This window comes from Pleurodeles waltl, chromosome 10, assembly GCF_031143425.1.
Source record: "Pleurodeles waltl isolate 20211129_DDA chromosome 10, aPleWal1.hap1.20221129, whole genome shotgun sequence".
Classification (NCBI taxonomy): Eukaryota; Metazoa; Chordata; class Amphibia; order Caudata; family Salamandridae; genus Pleurodeles; species Pleurodeles waltl.
The window spans coordinates 1,064,019,563-1,064,045,162 of NC_090449.1; the positions used below are offsets into that span (position 1 = coordinate 1,064,019,563).

The 25,600-nt window shown below is 49.0% G+C and overlaps 1 protein-coding gene across 2 annotated transcripts in view; it reads left to right on the forward strand.

The window, feature by feature from the left end:
* Window positions 1-25,600, forward strand: part of RFTN1 (raftlin, lipid raft linker 1) — a 282,797-nt gene that overhangs the window by 196,419 nt on the left and 60,778 nt on the right. For both annotated transcript variants that reach the window (XM_069212084.1, XM_069212085.1), the window contains exon 4: window positions 1,358-1,448. In XM_069212084.1, the coding sequence (XP_069068185.1) occupies window positions 1,358-1,448 (91 nt within the window). The remainder of the gene's footprint in view (window positions 1-1,357; window positions 1,449-25,600) is intronic.

Sequence of the window (25,600 nt, forward strand, 5' to 3'; positions counted from 1 at the left end):
CTCCAGTAAAATCCTGCAGAGCTTTACAGAGGGAGGGGGTGTACTCCACAGTGTCTTTGTTTGTTCGAAATGTGTCTTTCAATTATCACCTTGACAACAATATGGCTATGGCGAGGGCACTGTATTTCTACCTGAGCAGAGCTATTACCTTCACAAGTTCTCCTCAATTATTTGCCGTTTATCATGGAATTACCCTTTGTAAAAACCCAATCAAAGCAACCATCGCCAGGTGAACTGTTCGGTGTACCCCTTGTCCTTACAAAACTGGCGTTCTAAGACTGAACAACAACTGATCATCATTTGTGTCCATCCCTCCCAGGATACCTGTCCCTCCCATGCGTTTTTGTCAGTCTGTACAACCTGTGTGCCTGATTCCTGGCCTAGGCTCTGCTCTTACCTCCTGCATGAGCATGTGTGCGGTGGAGTCTGTCCCAGCCGGCTGAGGATGGGGGTCTGGGGTACAGACATCACCTGAAACCTTCAAGGTGATTCGGGGTTTACAGTCGTTCCTCTCCCCTCTTCATAGCAGCCCCCAACCATATCTTGCGTCATATGTGATGCTCTGGTCCTCTGCACGGTGGGGTTATCCTGGTGAACAATACGATGCTACGTGGGGTGGGGGGCAAGAACAGGGCTTTTAGTGGGATGAAAAAACTGGGGGGGGGGGAGTTTATCACATGTATGTAATTAAGGGCGTGGCTTAAAACTTGTAAACTAAAAACCTGTGCTTAGCAGAGCGGGACGCCCAACTGGGATTTTGCTGCTTCTTTCTGTCACTGCATCCAGATGTATGATACAAGTAAAATTACACCCACAACAAGCCAGGACTATTGGCGTTGCCAATGGTTGTCAGTTGCATAGGATAGACAAGCAACAACAATGGCTTTTTTGTTTAAAATATAAAAAATGCTTCACTTCTGAAATCATGCGACTGTGAAAGAACTGTAACGATTCTCTTTGAAGTTACATCATAGGCAGTGAAGGGTGGTGCTGATGCTGAGATCGGATTGTTTTCACCCTGAGTGTGAGGGTATAAATGGAGCAACCAATAGGGACCCGTCTCAGCACCTGTTTTTTAGAACTAGCACTGGCAGGACCTGGTCTACTTAAAGCTCTGTGAAGGAAGCTTCTTCTAGAAGGCATAAAGTCAAGGGCTCTTCTTCTATGTTCAGTAGACCCCCAAAACATGAACGTTGACACTGCAGGGCCGAAAGTGTAAGTCTCACTGCAAACAACAACGCTTCTGTAGGAGGGCGCCCGTCCATCTAAGCCATAATCAGGGGTATATCTCATGCTCTACAGTTCTTGTCACACGTCTTCTTGATTTTTAAAGTTCTTTCTCTCTTTGTGTCCTCAGATCTGAGAAACCAGACCCCCCTGGTGAGGCCTGCACCCTGGTGGTCGAACGTCTGATGGAACATAGCGTCCAACCAGATTTCGTAAAGACGGTAAGTCCCAAGTAAAGCGAGGTCTGGTGGGTACCATTCTTAGACACAAAACACATCAGACACCACACATCTTGTCCCTGACCCTCTAAAAAACCCCAACAGAAATTCACCAAAAGCCGCCTTACGTGAAGCCCCCATCAAAGGACTCAGTGCCACTTCAAGTGCCCTCTCCATAATTAAAGACCCAACAACACCCATGGGCCTTTCCTGAATTACAGTGAGCCACGGCTCACCTCTGGGGCCAGTCCAGAGACTTTTATCCCATGGGGCCCAGGACCACGACGAGATCAGAACAGACATCCATTCTCAGACAGCACAACCCCAGGGATCCCAACACCCTGCTCTGCTGAGCCCCAGCCTGGGGCAGACAGTCTGTTTATCAAGTACACCACAGTCCTGTGATCAGTGGCACACACAACTCATGCATCACTCAAAGAAGAAACTCAGTTTGTCAGTCACCACAAAGAACTCTAAAGCTGCAATATATTCAAACGTCCTTAGTGCACCATTCTCCGGCATAGTGCACCCCAAAACACACAGTACCAGGGGTGTCTGAACAAACCCTGCGCTGGCAGAGCCTGAGAGACCCTCAGTTCTTCATCAACAGGCATGCAAGATTTGGTGGAACTATATAAAAACTTTCCACAGACTTCCAGGCCGCTCTTCACCACATCATTAGATGGAACCCTGTGGTTCTGAACTGTCTTCTGAAGTTCTTCTGAAGTCCACAAGTCATCAGCCCAAGTCGCTTTCAAACCACTCGACCTTTACACCCCAACCCTGCACGTGAAGGTCAAGCTGCTCCCCCTTTCACAACTCTCATCTTCCTAAACATTACAGCGTGTACCAGCTCCATCCGCTCCCCCGGCTTGTGGACATGGCTACTGACTCCTGCTTGACACCAGGAGCCACCAGGAGCTGTCCCTGGCCCCTTCGCTACCTCTACAAGCAAAGTGACACCCACGTCCAGCTCCATGGGCCAAAGCTGCCCAGGCCACGAGTGCGTTAAAGCAGTAGTTCTCAACCTGTGGTCCGGGGACCCATGGGGGTCCGCAAAGCCTCCTCAGGGGGTCCGCGACTGCTTATAAAATTAAATAATCTTAAAAGATTGGGTCCCCATCTTTATGTAATGACCCAGTAGAGGGGGTCCTTGGATTCCAATAAAGATTCAGTGGGGGTCCCCGGGTTCCAGTAAGGATAAAGTGGGGGTCCACAGAAATCAAAAGGTTGGGAACCACTGCCTTAAAGTGATCAAACAGAGCACAGGAAACAGAGGAGCCACCAGAATCCCCTTGTCCACAAACACCGTCCTCCTCCTACCTAGCAGCCCGGACATCGAACACACTTCCCCTCAAGCTCAGGCAGACCGCATCACTGAAGCAGTTCACGAAGGACCTCAAGACCTGGCACTTTGACTGACCAGCACACCTACATTCAGCGCCTTGAGATCCTTTTGGGTGATCAGCCACGCTTTACAAACCTATGATTGATTGATTGATTGATTGATTTGTCCCATCCACCTGCGTTCCCAATAAGCCGCATCCCCAGGACGAGCTGGCAACAGAAGATAAGATGACTTTACATCCGACCTTTTCACACTCCCTCACTAACATCAGTGCCCTGCCAGTGCTGGAAGACACCACTGCATGTCCTCACCCCTGATAAAGTCATTCATGCAACAGAATTGTAAATAACTGAACAGAAAAACCTGAAAGGGAGCACTCTGCCTCACACTCCAGCATGCAGTCAGTCCCAGCGCATCATGGTATATGCAGTACAAGTTCGTTTTCTTATCCTTAAAGTAAACTAAGTTTTTTTACCTTAGTAGGTGCATCAAGTGCTGTAAATCTCTGGACACGTGTTTCTGGGTAAGCACCTCATCAGCAGAGAGCAGCTTTGTCTGTGGGGTTGCTGAAAATGCTACCAAAAGTCCTCTCAGGTTTGTGTACCACTCACTGGCACGCAGGTGCTTCACCCAGAGCTAGTCAGCTCGTTGGCTCAAGGGAGCCTTCTTAAACAGGAAAACCAGAAAGGGAGGACCCTGCCTCACACTCCATCATGCAGCCAGCCCCATCTGTCTGCTTTCTTGGGGATAATACTTATTGGCAGGGCCACTGGAATTATGCGATTGTGTGGCCGCAGAGATTTTTGCATAATTTAGGATTTGACTAATTTGCACATAATCCATCATCTGCCGCATAATCTGCAGATTTTACCCACAAATATTTTGTTTCTAGGTCAAAAGGTTTAAAAAGTTACTAAAATTGCAGCAATGCATGTTTCTACGCAACGGAATGTCTTTTGCAAAGATAGACTGGTCACCTTTCTGTTTCTTATTGCTTTATTTAATTATTAAACTGGTACTAATGAGGTACAACCAATGCCCAGACAGTGTTACCAAGTTTAAACATGACGAAATAATGAAGTAACACCATTGGAAAATGTGCCACATTATGTCACATAATTTGCGTTTTGTTGCCGCATAATTTACTCAACCCTGTCGCATAATTCCAGTGGCCCTGCTTGTAGGTAATTTCATCACATCACAAATGTTATTTATTCAATTTAGTTCTAGCATTTCTACGGGTGGACCTTGCCCTAGGACAGCGCAAGACTTTATAAACAGTTCATCCGCATCTAATATAGAGCTGTTAGTGCCTCATAAACATGTTAGGATATAAGATGTTAAAGGAGGGGAGAGCAGAGGTTGGTGGGTAGTCGGTAGTCAGGGACCTGCAGTTTGAAGAGGTGTTTTAAGTTCTCTCAAGATGCCAGTAGCTCTGATTGGAGCCTCATGTGATCAGGAGTGATGTTCCATACTCCTGGCCCCAGCCATGAGAAAGCTTGTTTCCAAGTTCGGCTTTTCTTGGGTTTAGGTGTTTTGAGATGTCTATTCTTGTCCCTTGTGCTTCATGTTCCCTCTGTGAGTTGCACTTTGACCTTCAAGTAGGAGAGTAATCCATTAGATAGATTTGTGGGCCATGCATGAGATCTTAAATTTGATCCTGGATCAATGAAGGAACCAACAGAGTGGTTTGAGGGTGAGTCTGATGTCCTGTGATTGGTGCCTGTATCAAGTCTGGTGGCAGCATGGAGTAGACTATAGCGCTTAGTGGCGCAGCGGAGGATGCGAGTAAGCCAGCGAGGGCTGTAGTTGAGCCTGACTGATTGTAGCACCTTTCTGAAATCTGAGGAAGGGATTAAAGGCATTGGTTTCTTGAGCAGATGTAGGTAAAAGTCGGTAATAAGAGGCAGGTTTAGTTAGTTTGTCAATAAGGTAGTTCAAGGTTTAGATCTGGTCGATTACAAACACGAGACACTTCATGCGTGGAAAAAAATAAATTAATGTAATTAGGCCTGAGCAGAGTTCGCGGAGTCCTGCTACGCAGAATACCGCGGAGTGCCGAAAAAAGTACGAGCTACAAGGAGTTCTGCAAGCGGCAGAGTTTGGGTGAGTTGCGCTGTTCGCACTGATTTTCAGCACCAGGAATTTCTCCGGCGATGTAAAATCAGCGTGAACGGCATCACACTGAGAGACAGAGGGCTCTAACTTCTTTCTGTCGCTTGAGTAGATTTTATACTCGAACGGAAGCTTCCTCAATGCGAGCAGCAGCTCTCTCATTGCGAGCAGTCGCGGCCTACCATGACCTCTCGCATTCCGAAATCTCACTTACACTTACCAACTTAGCGATTTCTCTTGCTTGCCAACTTAACGTTGGTGAGCGCGAGAAAAAACTCTGCTCTGTGTCACTTTGCAGAGTTTTTCAGAACTCCACGCAGAGTGGGGAAATTTCTGCCGACGGAGAGGAATTCTTCGCCAACCCCTAAATGTAAAATGTTTCACCATTTTTGTACTGAAGGTGGAGGGTACATGTGAGAAACTAGTCAAAGGGAGCTTCCATTTTCCCCTCACCCACCTCCTTCAAGTTTGTGCCACATGAAAGCCTTGTGAGCCCTCAGAGAGGCCCTGCCCTCAACCACCCTATGGGCCCGAGGCCCCCATAAGATAACCTGAACTCACAAAGGAAGCCCCTTTCCAAAATTGCCTGCCTCTCTTACCTCTGTAGTTGGAAAAGCTAACAGCACACTGCCTCCAGCTTAAATATCTTATTCAGAAATCCTTCCTGTCTCTACCATGTGCCTCCATCAGTATTGCCCACTGCCCCCTATGACGACACACTGCAGCACAGAGTTCGTTCCATGTGCACCATGGAATTTGCCTTGAAATCTTGTTCACACCCCTTTGTAGATGGCCTAACAGGCCCTAGCTTTCTGGTCTGTCTTCTTGGTGGAGGTGTCCACCCTCCCAGGGTGGCACATCCTGGAAAGGAGACCTGGAAGGTGAGGACTGAATGGCTGATGGCCTCATGCCTGACCACGAATGACTTGGTAGGCTAATTCGATATTGTTGTCCAACTCACACCAAGACAAGCCATCATCCTCGCCCTTATGTGTCCTGAACTCCTTGTCATGGCAAAGCTAATCCATACCCCCAAAAATGACAGCACTCGCCTTTTAACCTTGAAGCATTTGGACAAGGAAACAGTTTTCTGGGTCCTTTCAGAACAGCATGTTGGCACAAGAGATTTATGCCACTTTTCAGCTGTCAGTGGTGGTTGGCACTCTGGGCCTACATGCCAACTCCCTCTCTTCTGTGGCACACGTAATCCTATTGCATAGCATAAATATCACTAGAAACTCTGCTGCCCAAATTATTTCTTTGTGGAGGCCATTCAGGGTGACACCAGAGGCTTCATAACACCTCTTCATTTGTCACATTCACTTTCTTGGTTACCCCACAGATTAATATGAGACAACACAACCCTACGTGGGACAGATTATGTCCCACAACTATAGGGGGAAGAGTTTGGTGCTTCAGGAACATAAGTAGGCGACTTACCGGCAATGCTTCTTGACGAATGTCTAACTACAGGAGCCACCTCCGTTGAGAGTAGACTATGGTAATAAGCACTGCCCTCAGTACGGTATATACAGTTCGTTAGGTGAAGGTAGGAACTACTAATCTTACCTGCATGAAGTTGTTATGTGGAATTAAATAGGGATTGCCAGCCCTGATGAATGCCCCTGAGCTCCACTCAGGCAACAGATTGGATAGAAACATGTTGACAAGTCAGTGGATGCCACAGTACCTGTAACACCCCCAAATATTTTTAATCATTCCTAGGGTACCCAAGAATAAAGGCATATCCTTTCGGTTTACCCTAAGGTATTTTGATTTCTGATATCTGGATTCCTGAATTAGCCAGGGAAATATTTCTTATCAAAACATTTCGTACCAAGAACCCCTTTTTTATGAGGTTCAGTCCACTCTCGCACTGTCATCTTAGAAGGGTGAGGTGAGGAAGCCTGTGATGAAACATGCCACATAATGTGGGTGAGGCTTTCGGAAACACTGGATTCCAGTTTAGGTCGAAGGGACCTTTATCTTTCCTCCTCATAAACTTGTGGGACACAATTTGCCCCAAGTACGATTGTTTTACCGTCTGTTATTGATCTGTTTTTCCCCAGAGACTGTTTGAGACTTCTCTCCTGATCTCCTTATTTTGTAAATTGACCCCACCAGAGTCACACTCCTTCACTGAGCTCCTTCTCTACTTGGAACCCAACTCAGTCTCTGTGTATCTCCACTCACTGCACAGAAGTGACAAACCCTGCACCCAGGGTCACCCGTCCAGCATCTGTTCTCACAGAACTGGCAGCCACAGCAGTAGAACCACCACACACAACCTCTGCACCTCCAATGCCCTTCATCTTCTGAACTCACAGCCCGTCACTCACAAGACGCCTTCTCCATGCCTCCAGACATATGCGATCAAGCTGGTCCATCACAAAGGTAAGTGCCAGGGCCCTGTCAGGAGGCCACTGCAGTCTGCACACCCGTTGCCCCTGCCAACGATGCCAATGACAGGACCAACACAAGCACTAACATTGCACTGCTACAAGTGTGACAATTCGGACTATTCTAGGCCACCCAAAGCTATAATAATGCTGTGATTCATTTTAATGTACATTGATTAATTAAACACAGTTGTTATACTTATCTCAAAATTTTACAGACAGCGCCACCATGCAGTGGACTGTCTCTAGAGCTGGTGCTGACAATTAAGTGCTGGTGTCAAGCACCGGAAACCACAGGCTCAAATTAAGCAATGCGAACGGCAAAAGTCTTCCCCACCAAGGGGTTCCACCTGAACTCTTGTATCAACAGCCCCTTTGGCTGGGCCACTGCCCCTGGAAGGCACACTCAGGCTCAACACTAACATTCTGTGACACGCATTGTGCATCACAGCATTGTGCATCACACCATTGTGTGTCATAGGCATTGTGCATCACAGCATTGTGTGTCATAGGCATTGTGTGTCATAGGCATTGTGCATCCCAGCATTGTGTGTCATAGGCATTCTGCATCACAGCATTGTGTGTCGCAGGCATTGTGCATCACAGCAATTGTGTGTCACAAGCACCGTGTATCACAGCATTGTGTGTCACTAGCATTGTGCATCACAGCATTGTGTGTCACAGGCACTGTGTATCATAGGCATTGTGCATCACAGCATTGTGTGTCACAGGCATTGTGCATCACAGCATTGTGTGTCATAGGCATTGTGCATTAAAGCATTTTGTGTCACAGGCATTGTGCATCACAGCGTTTTGTGTCGCAGGTTGTAAGTCACAGGCATTGTACATCACGGCATTGTCTGTCATAGGAATTGTGAATCACAGCATTGTGTGTCACAGGCATGGTGCATCACCACAATTGTGTGTCACAGGCATTGTGCATCACACCAATTGTGTGTCACAGGCATCGTGCATCACAGCAATTGTGTGTCACAGGCATCGTGCATCACAGCATTGTGTGTCACGAGCATTGTGCATCATATCATTCTGTGTCACAGGCATTGTGCATCACAGCAATTGTGTGTCACAAGCATCGTGTATCACAGCATTGTGTGTCACTAGCATTGTGCATCACAGCATTGTGTGTCACAGGCACTGTGCATCATAGGCATTGTGCATCACAGCATTGTGTGTCACAGGCATTGTGCATCACAGCATTGTGCCTCACAAGCATTGTGCATCACAGCATTGTGCATCACAGCATTGTGCATCACAAGCAGGGTGCATCACAGCATTGTGTGTCATAGGCACTGTACATCACAGCATTTGACTGACAGCGCCACCATGCGGTGGACTGTCACAGGCATGGTGCATCACAGCATTGTGTGTCACAGGCATTGTACATCACAGCAATTGTGTGTCATAAGCATTGTGCAATACAGCATTGTGAGTCATAGGTATTGTGCATCACAGCATTGTGCATCACAGCATTGTGTGTCACAGGCATTGTGTCTAAAATAGTGTCCCAGAGGTACCATCTCTCACTTGTCTAAGTTGGACTGTGGCTGGCGGGGTTAGGATGGTCCTGTGTTTTGTTCCGTCATTGATTACTTGGCTGGTGGATGCCTGGATCCTGCTGGGGAGGTGTCTGCCGAGGGTTACTGACGAGTGTTTCGGCCTCTTGTGTGCAGGGCAGTGGCTGCCCTTCTTCAGGTGCCCGTTGTGTGTTTTAGGCCTCTCTGCCCATCACATAGTTTGAAGCAGTGAGTGCGTATATGGGTGTCGTCGGTTTAAGTTACTGTGTTCTGATTGGCTGCTCTGTAGATTGGTGGGAAGACGCCACAAGTGCCTTGAGGTGGCAACGCTTAGGGAGCTATGCGGCTTTAAGCTGTGAGCTGAGGATAGTGCCAGGAGCGGTGGCCAAGTACTGTGTTTGCGTGACATTGACACACATGTTGTACATGCCAAGATTAAATGGATGTGTAGTTACAAAGGGCGTGAGGTAGAGTGGGGGCAACACACACACTCAATAAAGGTTATTTATTGAGGTGCAATGCGCTCAGAGATATTGAATATCACCAGAAAACTTGTCCCACTGAGTACTCAGGATGCCAGTGAGACACAACGGCCTCATGTTCACTAAACCATGATGGTCGTGTCCCTGTTGGGATGCCAGTTGGTAATTTGACAATGGTCACAACAATTATTCACTGCATCCAGACCCTGGCATCTGAGGGACTTGTTGTGGCTTCAGTATCACTGAAACCCTAAAGGTAAATGGGGAAAACAGCAGCAGTAGAAATGCTCCCTTTATCCACAGCCTTCATCTTGTAGAGTTGCAAACGTGCCTGTAGACAAAGGGGGGGTGTTGCATTGAAGATGTGCCTGGAGAAATGTTGTACTGAAGCTGTGTGTATAGACTGAGAAGATGTGCACGTAGATGGTGCAGAGATGTTGTCTTTCAGATGTCCGTGTTGATAGTGTAGAGATGTTGCAAAACAGACTTTGTTTTTGGTTTAAGGAGTGGGATTATTAAAACTAATTGCAACTACTTGCATGATCAGTCTCCACACTGACCTTCAGCAGGTTTGGCGGAGTGAGGCAAGTTCATAGGGTGATGAGGAGACTATTTGCTCTTTCACCTTGTAGACTATCCCAGCATCCAAAACCCTCAGAAGCTGGTCCGACATCCACACATGTAGAAAGACCAGGCCTCGTTTATCTGCCACATGGGTACAGCTGGAGTTGCCCCCTTGTGGGCCTTCTCACTGCTGAGAGGAAAAGCCATCCGCTGCCAGAACTTCAGAGCCTGTGCTCCGAGAAGTGCCAGGGAGTCCCTAAGGTGAAGGAGGCCTTTGTGTCCTTCTCACTAAGACAACTATGGATCATCTCTATCTATTATGGAAAAACGACAACGTATCCAGAACTCAGCTGTCAGGCTACTATTACATGTAAAGCCACAAGCCGACATCTCCCCTGCCTTCAGAGCTCTACACTGGTTACCCGTTGCCAGAAGATGCACCTTCAAGATGCTTTGTATCACCCTCAAAGCTATACATGGAACAGGACCGCTTTTTATCAGAAACAAAATAACCAAATACATCCAACAAAGAAACCTCTTCTCAAGACTGGCACCCCGCCTTAGAACACCACCATACAAGAAAAATACTATAGGTGGTACATCCTTCTCCGTTCAAGCAGCCAAACTATGGAATTCATTACCCCCAACTATAAGAGCCACAGATAACTTTCTTGTCTTCAGAAAGCTACTTAAGAGTTGGCTCTTTCCTTCATAACCACCATATTCAAACAACTATGGACTGCATATGCCTATGTTGATAAATATTTTTTCTGTTTATGTGTATATTTCTAGTTATATATAGTTCTTTAGAAAATATGTATTGCTACTATGTCATAACAATAAAATACACACACACTCTTTAAACCTGTTTGACTAAGTATATTTACCCATAGTTCTAATTATGTATTGTATGTACATATGTGTGCATATGTGTGTGTATTCATGTGTGTATGTATGTGTGTGGGTGTGTATATATATATATATATATATATGTGTGTGTGTGTGTGTGTATGTTGTTCTGTGCTTGGCATGTTAGTGGGTCATTGCATGGTTCCTGAGTGGGCTATTATACTGGATATCTATGAACCCCTGTTCTCATCTTATCACACTTATCTACCCATCATCATATGTCTTGTCTCTATCAAACTATCCTCCATTCCCACTCTGACTTATCCCAAATCCTTTCTACTACTTTCATCTCCTAAATAACTCTGCCTAAGCTCTTCCCTCCGCTTCCACATCTAACTCACCAAACCTCACTCTACTACTGTGACCTCCCACACAACCCTACTAAATTCGCCCTCATTTATTTCACCCTGCTACTATGCTCTCCCTAACCCTTCCACATACTCTTCCTTCCTCCATCCCCCTTTACTCATCCCAAGCCTTTGGGTTGAATAAATTAAGGATATACTCCCAATTAACACTTCTGGATCCTTTCCTCCTCCACCCCTCCATTACTCCAGTCAATCTAACTAACAAACTCTCATATCTGTGGATCAAATGAACTCATAATAATACTAAACCTGTACTCGTATTTCCCAATACTAATCCATCACTAATTCTTGTTGGGTTCCGGAGTAGCGTGCTACTCGCCGAAAAGCGCTTCAAGCGCTATATAAATACTATTACAATACAATAAGAAAATGGAATGCTCCCCATCCCCTCATGTGCGTCGCTTGGGGTCCAGCTGCAGAATTAAAAAAACATGGTTTCCTGTGAGAAAGGTGCATTCTGTTGGGCTGGGGTGGAGTCACTCTCACTGGAATTCTTTCTCGGTCAGCCCTGCTCTGTAGAGTTGGGTGCTGTGTCAGGGCATAAGGTTGGCCTGACCTGTGCCATTGGCCAGCAGCTCAGGGTCCCTCTGATACCGCCCCAGCCGGCTCTGCCCTCCCTCCCTCAGTGATCTAATTTGTGCTGGATTCACTGATCCTGGCCGGGTTCCCTCTGCTGACGCCGCCTCTAAGTGCCTTTTCGTTGGACACCGGGGAGCCCTTGGCGTGCTTGATGTACATTAAGGGATGTTTCTGGAAGCCTCAGGCTGGTCAGACCTTTTTACAGGGGGAGTGGCCTGTAATTCATCTCTGCCCGCACGTCATGTACCCTGATCTCTGACAGGCCTGCGCTCCACCAGCCGTAAATCCCTTGTCATTGTCGTGGGTGAGTCTGTTTACATCTCCGCTTAAAGGGGAGCGCCACCATCTTTGCCCATCTGCACCCACTACACACACAGTTAGTGCACACCCACGGGGGCACTTTACCGTCCCTGGTGGGTGTGGGTTACCCGAAAGAACCCCCACTCAGCGCTCAGAGGTGAGCAGACATTGAGTGGCAGTGACGTCACTTGCAATATGCCCCCCCCCTGCGGTGCCACCCCAGCAACAATCTCCTTATTTTGAGTCTGGCCCGTAAAAGAGATCTAGGGCACTTATAAAAACCCACCAGCTACCCTTTAATCCCTTAACTTCAGAACAGCTGTGATGCTGGTCTAAAACACTATAAGAAAGTAAACACTACACAAAACACATTTGAACAAACATTTACAATGCAGTGGGTCTCGCATTTGCTCGACTTAGAGCTATTAGTGTTGTAAATTCCTAACCAGACTTTTCTTGCCACATAAATTGAAAATGAAAAGTAAAACAGATGACATAAGCAAGCCGATTCAAAGCACCACGGCTGCCATGAGTGTGAAGGAGAGACACAAAAGGAAACAGGAGTTCACTGCACTCGAACAAATAGGCAGAATTGCAATTATCCATGTAACAGGGTCGATGTCATGGAAAGCGCTCGACTACTGCCCATCGAGATTGCCCTGTGTAGGAAATACAAAGCAAAAAGAGTCCAGGAGCCATGCTAAAAACATGGAGCCTCGTATGTTTTCAGTAGTTGGCCGGTGCTCTCGAAGACGGCTAAACACTGGAAAAGGAATAACGTATACATGCCTTTCACAAATGAAATCAATTGATTTTTTTAAAAACCAAGCCCACGAACCAGAGAAACTGATGGGCGTGCGGTGGTCGTGGTCAAAAGCCCAAAGAGCGATTACAGCAGGCTAGAGCGCTTGCGCGCTCGACCCTAAAAATGTAAAACTCCAGATATATTAAATATAAACTCCGCTTACCAGTCAGATGTTCCTTCATTAAGTCATTATAAGCAAAATAGTCTTTAAATGAAGAATTAATTTACAAAACTAAAATTTAAATATTATTTCAATTGACTGTATTTATTTCTTGCCTTTGTAAAGTGAAAAAAGAAGAAGCATTGGCAAAGCCAGTAGGTCAGTGTTGGCTGCCAGCCTTTGGCTTTGTCTATGCTTGTTTTGTCATGGTTTTTGCAAAAATGTGTTTTTGAGCAACTGCCAAGCCCTTCTCATTAAAAATATAAACAGTACCTAAAAGCAAAAATATTTTGATGGGCCCCCAAAGTTTGCCCTCGCAGTCCCTTGTACTGAAGAGAGCTGCTTGTGTGGATGGACTCTTCCTATTGGAAGAGCCGGATTCCGTCACTCACAGTGGGGTTAGCCAATGGCTGAAGTGGGCGGACCCATTGCCCCAGGCTGTATGCTATAACGGGCAGAAGAAAAACAAAGAACCCACAACAAGAGGCCAGTGCATGAAGGCGGCTGGCTGAAAGCCCCTAAAAGTAATTATAAGATGTATAATTTTAGTGAAATCAAAAGGTCTTGGCCAGAGCTAACAAAGTGCATCAGTCTTTGTCCAGTGATGCACAGAAGTAGAATCCGGAACAACACCCCCCCCCTTATACATTAGTGCGGCTCCAACCCTGCTCCAATGTTCAGCGTTCTGTCCATCACTTGTTGTTTTTGCATTTGTCGCCCTAAATGGGAAGGGTATGCCCAGACGTGGGTCCTATGCTTCCCATGCCACTGGATTCAAGCTAGCCTGGCTGATGAGGGGTGAACCCCCGAAACCGCTCCCAGGATGCTTGTTTCCGGTCCAGGGAGGACCTGGCCTAGCAGTTCGGGCTGGACTGTTCCCATGGGGAACAGGGTCAAGACTGATTTGCATATGGCTGGGTCCAAACTGGAATGGCATGGCAAGCAAAAAAACGATGGATTAAACCCAGATCTCTGACTGGGGGTGAATGTTTGACAATGTTCAGCGTTCCGTCCATCACTTGTTGTTTTTCCAATCTAGGGAAGAGCTGGAGACACGCCTCTTCATTGAACACTACAGTATAACTATAACCGTCGGTATTTATTCAGATTTATTTTATGTTTTGAAAATAAATGGAGTCTTAAAATGGTAGATTTCCACATTTATTTAACTGATAAACATGCGCTCATATTTTGATACCTGTCACATTTTAGCAAATTAAGCAGCCAAATATAGCAAAACACTACACTGCCAGGTAAATATTAGCACTATATACAAATGTATGTTAATATATGCCTGTAATTAAGGAAAGCCCATCCTGTTTTTGAATCCCCATGGTGTCTCTCTGCTTAGCCGTTGGTCTGGAATTCATAAAGGACAACAAGGAGAGTCACTCAGAAGAAGCACAATTTTCTGTATTTTTCTGCTTTTAAGAATAAATACAGACAGGAAATAGATTATTTCCTGTCTGTATTTATCTGTAAAAATCAGCAAAAACGGAAAACTGGAAGCCCTAATTCTAACACAGTAAACAGTCCTCCTCCCCTCACAGATCACTGCACCCCACCTAGATTCACTGGCATATTGTATCTCTTGTTTATGACTCTGTACAAAGCTCTACTGCCCCCATGGCTTGTTTCACTCTATACAAGTACCACATGTTACCGCAGACAATGGGGCACATTTACAACAATAGCTCCCTGCGCCACAGGGAAAGGGCAGAAATGCTCTGTATTTATGAAATACAGAGCATTTGTCCCTTCCCCTGCACTGACCCACAATTGGCTGCCGAGGTCCAACTCAGGCACCCTTGCACCATGGTGCAAAGGTGCCTGTGTTGCAAGTAGGATTGTTTTGTGCAGGGAGGGGCGTTTTCCTCTTTCTATATTCACACAGAAAAAACGAGGAGAAATAAGGGAGGCGTACTATTTTGACGCATTCCCACATTTATGTAGGCTTGTGAATCTGGGAATGCGTCAAAACCCATGGGTGTTGCGTGGCAAAACCCTCCACAAAACCCACGGAAGGCCCCCCAGCGCAGAGTAAGGCAACTGAGCGACTTGTGCTGCCTTGCCTTACTCCATATCTTTGAGGCCACAAAAAGCCACGCAAAGTGCTGTGCGTGGCTCATAGATACGGGTCTGCACTCTGCGCCACCAGAGCGAATAAAAGTGACGCACCGCAGTGCAGGGGGCTTATAAATATGCTGCAATATTTCCTACTTTAGTAACTCAACATAGAAGGGTAACCAGGCGTCCTTATCACCATAAACTAGTTCTTTCAGGATGCCTTGCTGTTGTAAAGTATATATAATGCGCTTCAGCACCCCACGCTGGGGCAGGAAGCACTATACAAACTTCAATACAATATAAACATGTCCGAGCCCGTCTCTAAACTGTGACCTGCCAAGTCCCTGACACAAGAGGGCCTGATGCCACCGGTTCGATGTGCCCACTGTGCTAAGGGCATTATATTTAACTGCCCAGCGGCGTGCCCTAGATGCGGTACGCCACGAGGAGCCCAGACACGGCCTATTTAGCAGCAGAGCCTATTATAGCCAGTGTTGTAGTAAAAATGTCATGAATATTCATGTGGGATAGCGAACAGTGAGCTCTGGCTTCAGCCCTGCACCCGGAACTACTTAATCAGAAATGTTATGCTCTCGCTTGATGAAGTGCCACCGACAGGGTGCACCATAGCGTGCAGAAATGGGCCCATTAGAGCAGGCAGGAGGGGCGGTAATTAGCTCCGCCCCACTAACCTGCAAAGTTATGGGGACTATTTGGAGTTCGAGGCTTGGGCGTTTCGCGCAAGAGTGGATTTTGGCGTCCAAACGTAGTTTCTTCTAGCAGTTCTGTCACGTTAACACTGGTACCTGACCACAGCAGGCAGCTAGATTGCACTGCACAGTAGAGGTGGGCGAGCCACTGAAAGCTCGAGCCAGGCTCAAGTCTGAAGCGTGGCTCTGGCTCGGCTCGAGGTCCTGTTGGAATCTCGAGCCCATAACGAGCCGAGCTTCCATGTTGGTTCTCCCTGACCTCCCCCCTCTACCCAAGATGCGGTGTTACAGCCAGAGCTGAAGACGGTGACCCAGGCAACCGTCGCTTCAACATCCTGAGAGTCTGGGCGAATCACAGAAGCTCCCTGTGCCTAGAAACAATGCATGTGACTAGTGTAAGGTAACTAGTGCTCATGTAAAGTGCTGCAATACCTTTGGGTTGAGTTTGCGCTACATTTCAAAAACTGCAGATAAATGCATTAAGAGGCAAAAACAAAACCTGAACTTAAGGAAAACCGATTTACTGGCTGATTTATTCAATGTGAAACAGAAAACCTGGATAAACCGCGGCTTTCTCGCTAAAATTGTGTGATCTTCGGCACATTTCATTTCACCAAAAAAAACACTTCTTCCTTCACTATCCACATTTAAAAGCACTTGAATATGTGAGTTCAGACTAGCAGCTCGACAAGCTATCTCTTTTAGTTAGTGATTCTCAGTGCAGTGCTATAATGTGGGCTATTAATGTCAAAGCTTGCACCTGGTAAAGACATACACCTTTTTGAATTTTGAAGAGACGTGTCCTACTTTGGGTGATGTTTGGTGTATGATTTACATGGCCTGTGTTTTCAGGGCTCGGCTCGTGCACGGGCTCTAAGATCCGATCTAGACCCTCGGCTCTCCCTGATGCTTCCTTGGCTCGTCCACCTCTCTACCCCACAGCACCAGGTGGTATTAGGTACCCATGGCAAAGCCATGCCACAAGATGCACCAACAGAGAACCAGAGGATGATGCAACCTTTCTGGGGTTCATCACCATAAACACCTTCCAAACAGAGCCCCCCAGCCGACAGCGGACACCCCTGGGGGTCCTGCCAATGTTAAGAGTTCTCTCCCTGTCACTGGGGTGTGTAGTAAGCACCCCGCAGATTCGCGGTGGGTCGAGGGGTTACTTGTTTCTCACCAGGGAAGTTCCTGATGTTCACCCTTTGCAGGGTTTGCAGATATTCTTGGTTTCTTTCGTCTTCGCCCTGCAGAGGTTTTCAGCACATTGGCAGGTCATTGGCACTGCCCAGGAAGATCCTTTTCACTCGGATCGGACTCCCCCACGATGCAGCCTTCATGCCGGTGTTTCCTCCTTTTGCAAGTCTGCCTTGTACCCAGATCTTCTCCGCACACTGGTATGCCAAAGTACATTTTAGGTAGATCAATTTTTTAATGTTGAGTAAAGTTATTTGTGAATTAAGTTGTTCCTAAAGTAACAATGTTACCAAAGTGGCCAAGTGAACCTTCACAAAGTTCCAAGGCTCTCCCCAGAACTTCAGAAAGTTCCAAGGCTCTCCTTAAAACTTCAGAGTTCCAAGGCTCTCCCCAGAACTTCAGAAAGTTCCAAGGCTCTCCTTACAACTTCACAAAGTTCCAAGGCTCTCCCCAGAACTTCAGAAAGTTCCAAGGCTCTCCTCAGAACTTCAGAAAGTTCCAAGGCTCTCCACATAACTTCACAAAGTTCCAAGACTCTCCCCAGAACTTCACAAAGTTCCAGGGTTCTCCCCATAACTTCACAAAGTTCCAAGACTCTCCCCAGAACTTCACAAAGTTCCAAGGCTCTCCTTAGAACTTCACAAAGTTCCAAGACTCTCCCCATAACTTCACAAAGTTCCAAGGCTCTCCTCAGAACTTCACAAAGTTCCAGGGCTCTCCACAGAACTTCACAAAGTTCCAAGACTCTCCCCAGAACTTCACAAAGTTCCAGGGCTCTCCCCAGAACTTCACAAAGTTCCAAGACTCTCACCAGAACTTCACAAAGTTCCAAGGCTCTCCTTAGAACTTCACAAAGTTCCAAGGCTCTCCTCAGAACTTCACAAAGTTCCAAGGCTCTCCCCAGAACTTCACAAAGTTCCAGTACTCTCCTCATAACTTCAGAAAGTTCCAAGGCTCTCCTTAGAACTTCACAAAGTTCCATGGCTCTCCTCAGAACTTCACAAAGTTCCAAGGCTCTCCTTAGAACTTCACAAAGTTCCACGGCTCTCGTCAGAACTTCACAAAGTTCCAAGGCTCTCCTCAGAACTTCACAAAGTTCCAGGGCTCTTCTCAGAGCTTCACAAAGTACCAAGGCTCTCCTCAGAACTTCACAAAGTTCCAGGGCTCTCCTGAGAACTTCAAAAAGTTCCAAGGCTCTCCTTAGAACTTCACAAAGTTTCAAGGCTCTCCTCAGAGCTTCACAAAGTTCCAGGACTCTCCTCATAACTTCACAAAGTTCCAAGGCTTAGCTCTCCTCAGAGCTTCACAAAGTTCCAAGGCTCTCCTCAGAACGTCACAAAGTTCCAGGGCTCTCCTTAGAACTTCACAAAGTTCCAGGGCTCTCCTCAGAGCTTCACAAAGTTCCAAGGCTCTCCTGAGAACTTCACAATGTTCCAGGGCTCTCCTCAGAGCTTCACAAAGTTCCAAGGCTCTCCTGAGAACTTCACAAAGTTCCAAGGCTCTCCTGAGAACTTCACAAAGTTCCAAGGCTCTCCTCAGAACTTCACAAAGTTCCAAGGCTCTCCCCAGAACTTCACAAAGTTCCAGGGCTCTCCTTAGAAAACAACCCTAGCAGCTGCTTTAGACATTAAACTGTGTGTTCTGGTTCAGGTCGGTGGGTCCTGGTGCTCGCAAGGTACCCAAGACTTGCTTAGCGCCTTCGGCTCTCCGGTGGTAGAGGTGGCCGAGCACTGAGCCTTACTCATAAGGATGGGGTGTGAATCCGGGGTTCAAATGCACCACAACACATAAGTCCAAGTTGGGAGGTCCTTCTTTTTTAAAAACAGAATCGATATTTAATACACAGAACATTTCAAATGAAAAAGAAGTTAAAAACCAGGAGCGTGGACCCCTCATAGTTCAAGGGATACATTGCATGGTGGAACAGAGAAAAAGGCGCACGGCGTGCACATTGAGTGGGCATCTGTTGTCCTACAGGTAGGCTCTGCAGTCGCCCAGAAGCACTCAGTATATACATTGCCTCGAGGTGGTCACTATTTTGTTTGAAGAAAAAAAAACAGAAAGTCAGTGGCCAAATGTAGAAAAAGTGGGAGACTTCACGTGCCCAGAACAGCAACCACTGGGCTCCCAGGGCAGGCCTTGGGTTTTGGACAAAAAGTACATAAGTGTTCAAATACACAGAAAAGAGAAGAAAATAGTGTGCTTGAGGGCAAGAACTTTGGGACTTTGTATTGAAAAGTTTTTCAAGTCCCCAGAGTCTTCATTGACTGGCAGTTTTTCAGTAGGGGCCACTGGATGGCCAGAAATGGCCAATGTATCTTGAAATTGATCTGTTACAGTTCGGTTTTTGTTGTTGTTCCTGAGATACCAGACCGGGGAGGCCAGGAAGGCTCAACAGGCGCGAATGAGGGTTTGTGGTCCATGGATAAGGGGGGGGGGGGGCAACATTTCTTCAGAGGAGGACCAACAAAGTTAACAATCTAGATCTGCTATTTGACTGCCAGCTAGTGTATTTTGATGCCAAAGTGTGTCAGTGGCGAGTGGGAGGCTTGAAGAGTTTCCAGAAGCATTCACAACACACTGAAGTAGGGTCATGGGTCCAACTCAACACCAGGAAGCTGCAGGGTGTGGTCTGTGCAACAGCAGAATCACAATGGATAACACAAGTCTCTCAGTAACTCAGGGTTAAAAGATCACCAGGCAGAGCTATTACTCCAGACCAATAAACCTATCGATCTGGGAAAAGAATTCAATGTTCATCACAGTTGATCTGTAAATCGTCAGATTAGATTTATTCCAATGTTCAAATTTTAAAGCCTTCTCTCTATATCGACAAATATGATCACAGAATCCAAGTGTGAAATTTAATAATATGTACGATTACAGCCAATTACAGCTAACACATGTTTCATGACACAGTCCCTTCTCCAGGGCTACTGACGTACAGATGTAATGTTTAAGGAAACGATCCCCATCGTAATTGTAACCCAGTTAGGAGAGTCATTCAAATGATTTCGAACAGTGGTACCTTCAACCATCAACGAACACTGACAAGCGAATTCAGCAACTTCAAACAATTATATGATTGTGTTTAAAATCCTGCAGTATACATATCCTCAAGTACGGATACAGGACCCCATGATAACAGGTCCTCATTTGTGTCCAGAGAGACAGAAGGATTTATAATTTGGTTGAAAATTGGAATAAATCTCCTTATCTGACGACCTACGGATCAACTGTGATGGACATTGAATTATTTTCCCACATCAACTGGTTTATTATTTTATGAGATACATGTTGGTTGGGTACCGGCTCCTGGGATGTGCGCCGGGCTCATTCTGTACCCGAATCTCTGGTTGCTAGCCAGAGCTCCAGAGAGGTGAGGTTGAAGGGGGTCTCATACGCAGGGTGCACTCCTATGTTTAAATCACAACTGCCCAAGCATCCATCCTTCAAAGAGGCATCACACGTCTTTTTTGACAAGGCTCTTCGTAAGCAATCACATCTCAGTGTCCTCATAATGCCAAAGGGAATGGGCCACGTGCACAGTCACTTGGGGTCAGGGAAGAACAGCACATGGGACACAAGGAGAGACAGAGTGAAGACACTGAGGAATATTGTGTTTAACCCACAGCAGCCACAGTATACCACCTCTCCCAGTACCTGGTACCTAAGACACCATCCAGGTCAGGTCAGGTCATGGACTAGCCTCGTCCCTCATCAATGACTTTCTATTGGACCACGTCCGGAAAGTAGCCCCCGCTTCTTTCATCACCTTGATTCTGGGGGGTACCAGAGGTACCTCAGTATCCCACTGTTTAATCTTTGCTTGAGCCCTCCTGCTATATCATCCATTATTTCTGATATTAATTTCCTTGCGTGCAGATGGTACCCAGCTCTTGCTGAAGGCAGACCTTAATCCAGACATTGCATTAGCACCTCTCAGAGCTGCCATCGGGCAGCTGATGTGTGGATGTGTTATAGCTCAAATTAAGTAGTGATAAAACAGAAATAATGATTCCATTGCACGTCGTCCTTCCCTGGACCTTTAATATCTGGCCTCGTGAGACAGGTCTTCGCCGGTGCTGGGCATCAAGGTACACCCCAGGAGCAAATATAGAAGCTGAGCTAATGACAACACATCAGAGAAATGCAGAGCCTCAACCCCACCAGCTCTGAATATTGAGTCACATCCTCACCACTTCTCGTTCCCTCAGGAAGTCTAGGCCGCTGACACTCTGATATCACCTGCCGCTCTGTAACGTCCTGCACCTAGAGAGACGAGCAGTCCCGTCCACGCAGTGCAGATGCTGCAGAGAGCTGCAGCCACTATAGAGTTAAACCGAAAGCGCTCTTCTCCTGTCACCACAACTTCAGCCAGAACTGACTACAGGGGCTCCCTGTCTCAATGACCAACATTTAGTCGTTGTGTCTGTTTCACGAGGCCATCAGTAAACACAGGCTATGTTCATTTACGCAAGTGGGGAGGGAGCGCACTGCCTCTCATCCCAGCACAGTCCACCCCATTGCATCCTGGTAAATGCAGTACGCTTGCTTCAAAGTTGCTGTAGTTTTCACCAGAGTTGGTGCAGGCAGTGCTGTTATCTCCAGACAGATGTTTCAAGGTTTAGCCCTTCATCAGTAGAGAGCAGAAGTAGTCGGGAGCAGAGGAAAGTCATCTGGGGTTGTGGAAATGCTGCCCAAGTCTTCACAGGTCACAGTACCACGCCACAGGCACACGTGCATCCCAGGTCACAGTACCACTCCACAGGCACACACGTGCATCCCAGGTCCTCACAGGTCGCAGTACCACTGCACAGGCACACAGGTGCATCCCAGGTCCTCGCAGGTCACAGTACCACGCCACAGGCACACGTGCATCCCAGGTCACAGTACCACTCCACAGGCACACACGTGCATCCCAGGTCCTCACAGGTCGCAGTACCACTGCACAGGCACACACGTGCATCCCAGGTCCTCGCAGGTCGCAGTACCTCTGCACAGGCACACACGTGCATCCCAGGTCCTCGCAGGTCGCAGTACCACTGCACAGGCACACAGGTGCATCCCAGGTCCTCGCAGGTCGCAGCACCACTGCACAGGCACACAGGTGCATCCCAGGTCCTCGCAGGTCGCAGCACCACTGCACACGCACACAGGTGCATCCCAGGTCCTCGCAGGTCGCAGTACCACTGCACAGGCACACAGGTGCATCCCAGGTCCTCGCAGGTCGCAGTACCACTGCACAGGCACACAGGTGCATCCCAGGTCCTCGCAGGTCGCAGTACCACTGCACAGGCACACACGTACATCCCAGGTCCTCGCAGGTCGCAGCACCACTGCACAGGCACACAGGTGCATCCCAGGTCCTCGCAGGTCGCAGTACCACTGCACAGGCACACAGGTGCATCCCAGGTCCTCGCAGGTCACAGTACCACTGCACAGGCACACACGTGCATCCCAGGTCACAGTACCACTGCACAGGCACACACGTGCATCCCAGGTCCTCGCAGGTCGCAGTACCACTGCACAGGCACACAGGTGCATCCCAGGTCCTCACAGGTCACAACACCACTGCACAGGCACACACGTGCATCCCAGGTCCTCGCAGGTCACAGCACCACTGCACAGGCACACAGGTGCATCCCAGGTCCTCGCAGGTCACAGCACCACTGCACAGGCACACAGGTGCATCCCAGGTCCTCGCAGGTCGTAGTACCACTGTACAGGCACACAGGTGCATCCCAGGTCCTCGCAACGTGCATCCCAGGTCCTCGCAGGTCACAGTAGCACTGCACAGGCACACAGGTGCATCCCAGGTCCTCGCAGGTCACAGCACCACTGCACAGACACACAGGTGCATCCCAGGTCCTCGCAGGTCACAGCACCACTGCACAGGCACACAGGTGAATCCCAGGTCCTCGCAGGTCACAGTACCACTGCACAGGCACACACGTGCATCCCAGGTCCTCGCAGGTCACAGTACCACTCCACAGGCACACACGTGCATCCCAGGTCATCAGCGGTCACAGCACCACTGCACAGGCACACACGTGCATCCCAGGTCCTCACAGGTCGCAGAACCACTGCACAGGCACACAGGTGCATCCCAGGTCCTCGCAAGTCGCAGTACCACTGCACAGGCACACATGTGCATCCCAGGTCCTCGCAGGTCGCAGCACCACGCCACAGGCACACAGGTGCATCCCAGGTCCTCTCAGGTCACAGCACCACTGCACAGGCACACAGGTGCATCCCAGGTCCTCGCAGGTCGCAGCACCACTGCACAGGCACACAGGTGCATCCCAGGTCCTCGCAAGTCGCAGCACCACTGCACAGGCACACACATGCATCCCAGGTCCTCGCAGGTCGCAGCACCACTGCACAGGCACACAGGTGCATCCCAGGTCCTCGCAGGTCACAGCACCACTGCACAGGCACACACGTGCATCCCAGGTCCTCGCAGGTCGCAGCACCACTGCACAGGCACACAGGTGCATCCCAGGTCCTCGCAGGTCGCAGTACCACTGCACAGACACACACGTGCATCCCAGGTCCTCGCAGGTCGCAGCACCACTGCACAGGCACACAGGTGCATCCCAGGTCCTCGCAGGTCGCAGCACCACTGCACAGGCACACACGTGCATCCCAGGTCCTCGCAGGTCGCAGTACCACTGCACAGGCACACACGTGCATCCCAGGTCCTCGCAGGTCGCAGTACCACTGCACAGGCACACACGTGCATCCCAGGTCCTCGCAGGTCGCAGTACCACTGCACAGGCACACACGTGCATCCCAGGTCCTCGCAGGTCGCAGCACCACTGCACAGGCACACAGGTGCATCCCAGGTCCTCGCAGGTCGCAGTACCACTGCACAGGCACACAGGTGCATCCCAGGTCCTCGCAGGTCGCAGTACCACTGCACAGGCACACAGGTGCATCCCAGGTCCTCGCAGGTCACAGCACCACTGCACAGGCACACAGGTGCATCCCAGGTCCTCGCAGGTCACAGCACCACTGCACAGGCACACAGGTGCATCCCAGGTCCTCGCAGGTCACAGCACCACTGCACAGCCACACAGGTGCATCCCAGGTCCTCGCAGGTCGTAGTACCACTACACAGGCACACAGGTGCATCCCAGGTCCTCGCAACGTGCATCCCAGGTCCTCGCAGGTCACAGTAGCACTGCACAGGCACACAGGTGCATCCCAGGTCCTCGCAGGTCACAGCACCACTGCACAGACACACAGGTGCATCCCAGGTCCTCGCAGGTCACAGCACCACTGCACAGGCACACAGGTGAATCCCAGGTCCTAGCAGGTCACAGTACCACTGCACAGGCACACACGTGCATCCCAGGTCCTCGCAGGTCACAGTAGCACTCCACAGGCACACACGTGCATCCCAGGTCATCAGCGGTCACAGCACCACTGCACAGGCACACACGTGCATCCCAGGTCCTCACAGGTCGCAGAACCACTGCACAGGCACACAGGTGCATCCCAGGTCCTCGCAAGTCGCAGTACCACTGCACAGGCACACATGTGCATCCCAGGTCCTCGCAGGTCGCAGCACCACGCCACAGGCACACAGGTGCATCCCAGGTCCTCGCAGGTCACAGCACCACTGCACAGGCACACAGGTGCATCCCAGGTCCTCGCAGGTCGCAGCACCACTGCACAGGCACACAGGTGCATCCCAGGTCCTCGCAAGTCGCAGCACCACTGCACAGGCACACACATGCATCCCAGGTCCTCGCAGGTCGCAGCACCACTGCACAGGCACACAGGTGCATCCCAGGTCCTCACAGGTCACAGCACCACTGCACAGGCACACACCTGCATCCCAGGTCCTCGCAGGTCGCAGTACCACACCACAGGCACACAGGTGCATCCCAGGTCCTCGCAGGTCGCAGTACCACTGCACAGGCACACACGTGCATCCCAGGTCCTCGCAGGTCACAGCACCACTGCACAGGCACACAGGTGCATCCCTGGTCCTCGCAGGTCGCAGTACCACTGCACAGGCACACAGGTGCATCCCAGGTCCTCGCAGGTCACAGTACCACTGCACAGGCACACACGTGCATCCCAGGTCCTCGCAGGTCACAGTACCACTCCACAGGCACACACGTGCATCCCAGGTCATCAGCGGTCACAGCACCACTGCACAGGCACACACGTGCATCCCAGGTCCTCGCAGGTCACAGTACCACTGCATAGGCACACACGTGCATCCCAGGTCCTCGCAGGTCGCAGTACCACTGCACAGGCACACAGGTGCATCCCAGATCCTCGCAAGTCGCAGCACCACTGCACAGGCACACACATGCATCCCAGGTCCTCGCAGGTCGCAGCACCACTGCACAGGCACACAGGTGCATCCCAGGTCCTCACAGGTCACAGTACCACTGCACAGGCACACACATGCATCCCAGGTCCTCGCAGGTCACAGTACCACTCCACAGGCACACACGTGCATCCCAGGTCATCAGCGGTCACAGCACCACTGCACAGGTGGAGAAGTGTGGCTCAATGGTTAGAGCGGCAGACCCTGAAGCAGAGATCTGGCTCAAGACCAGGGTTCAAGTCCTGCTTCGGCAGGTCTTGGGCT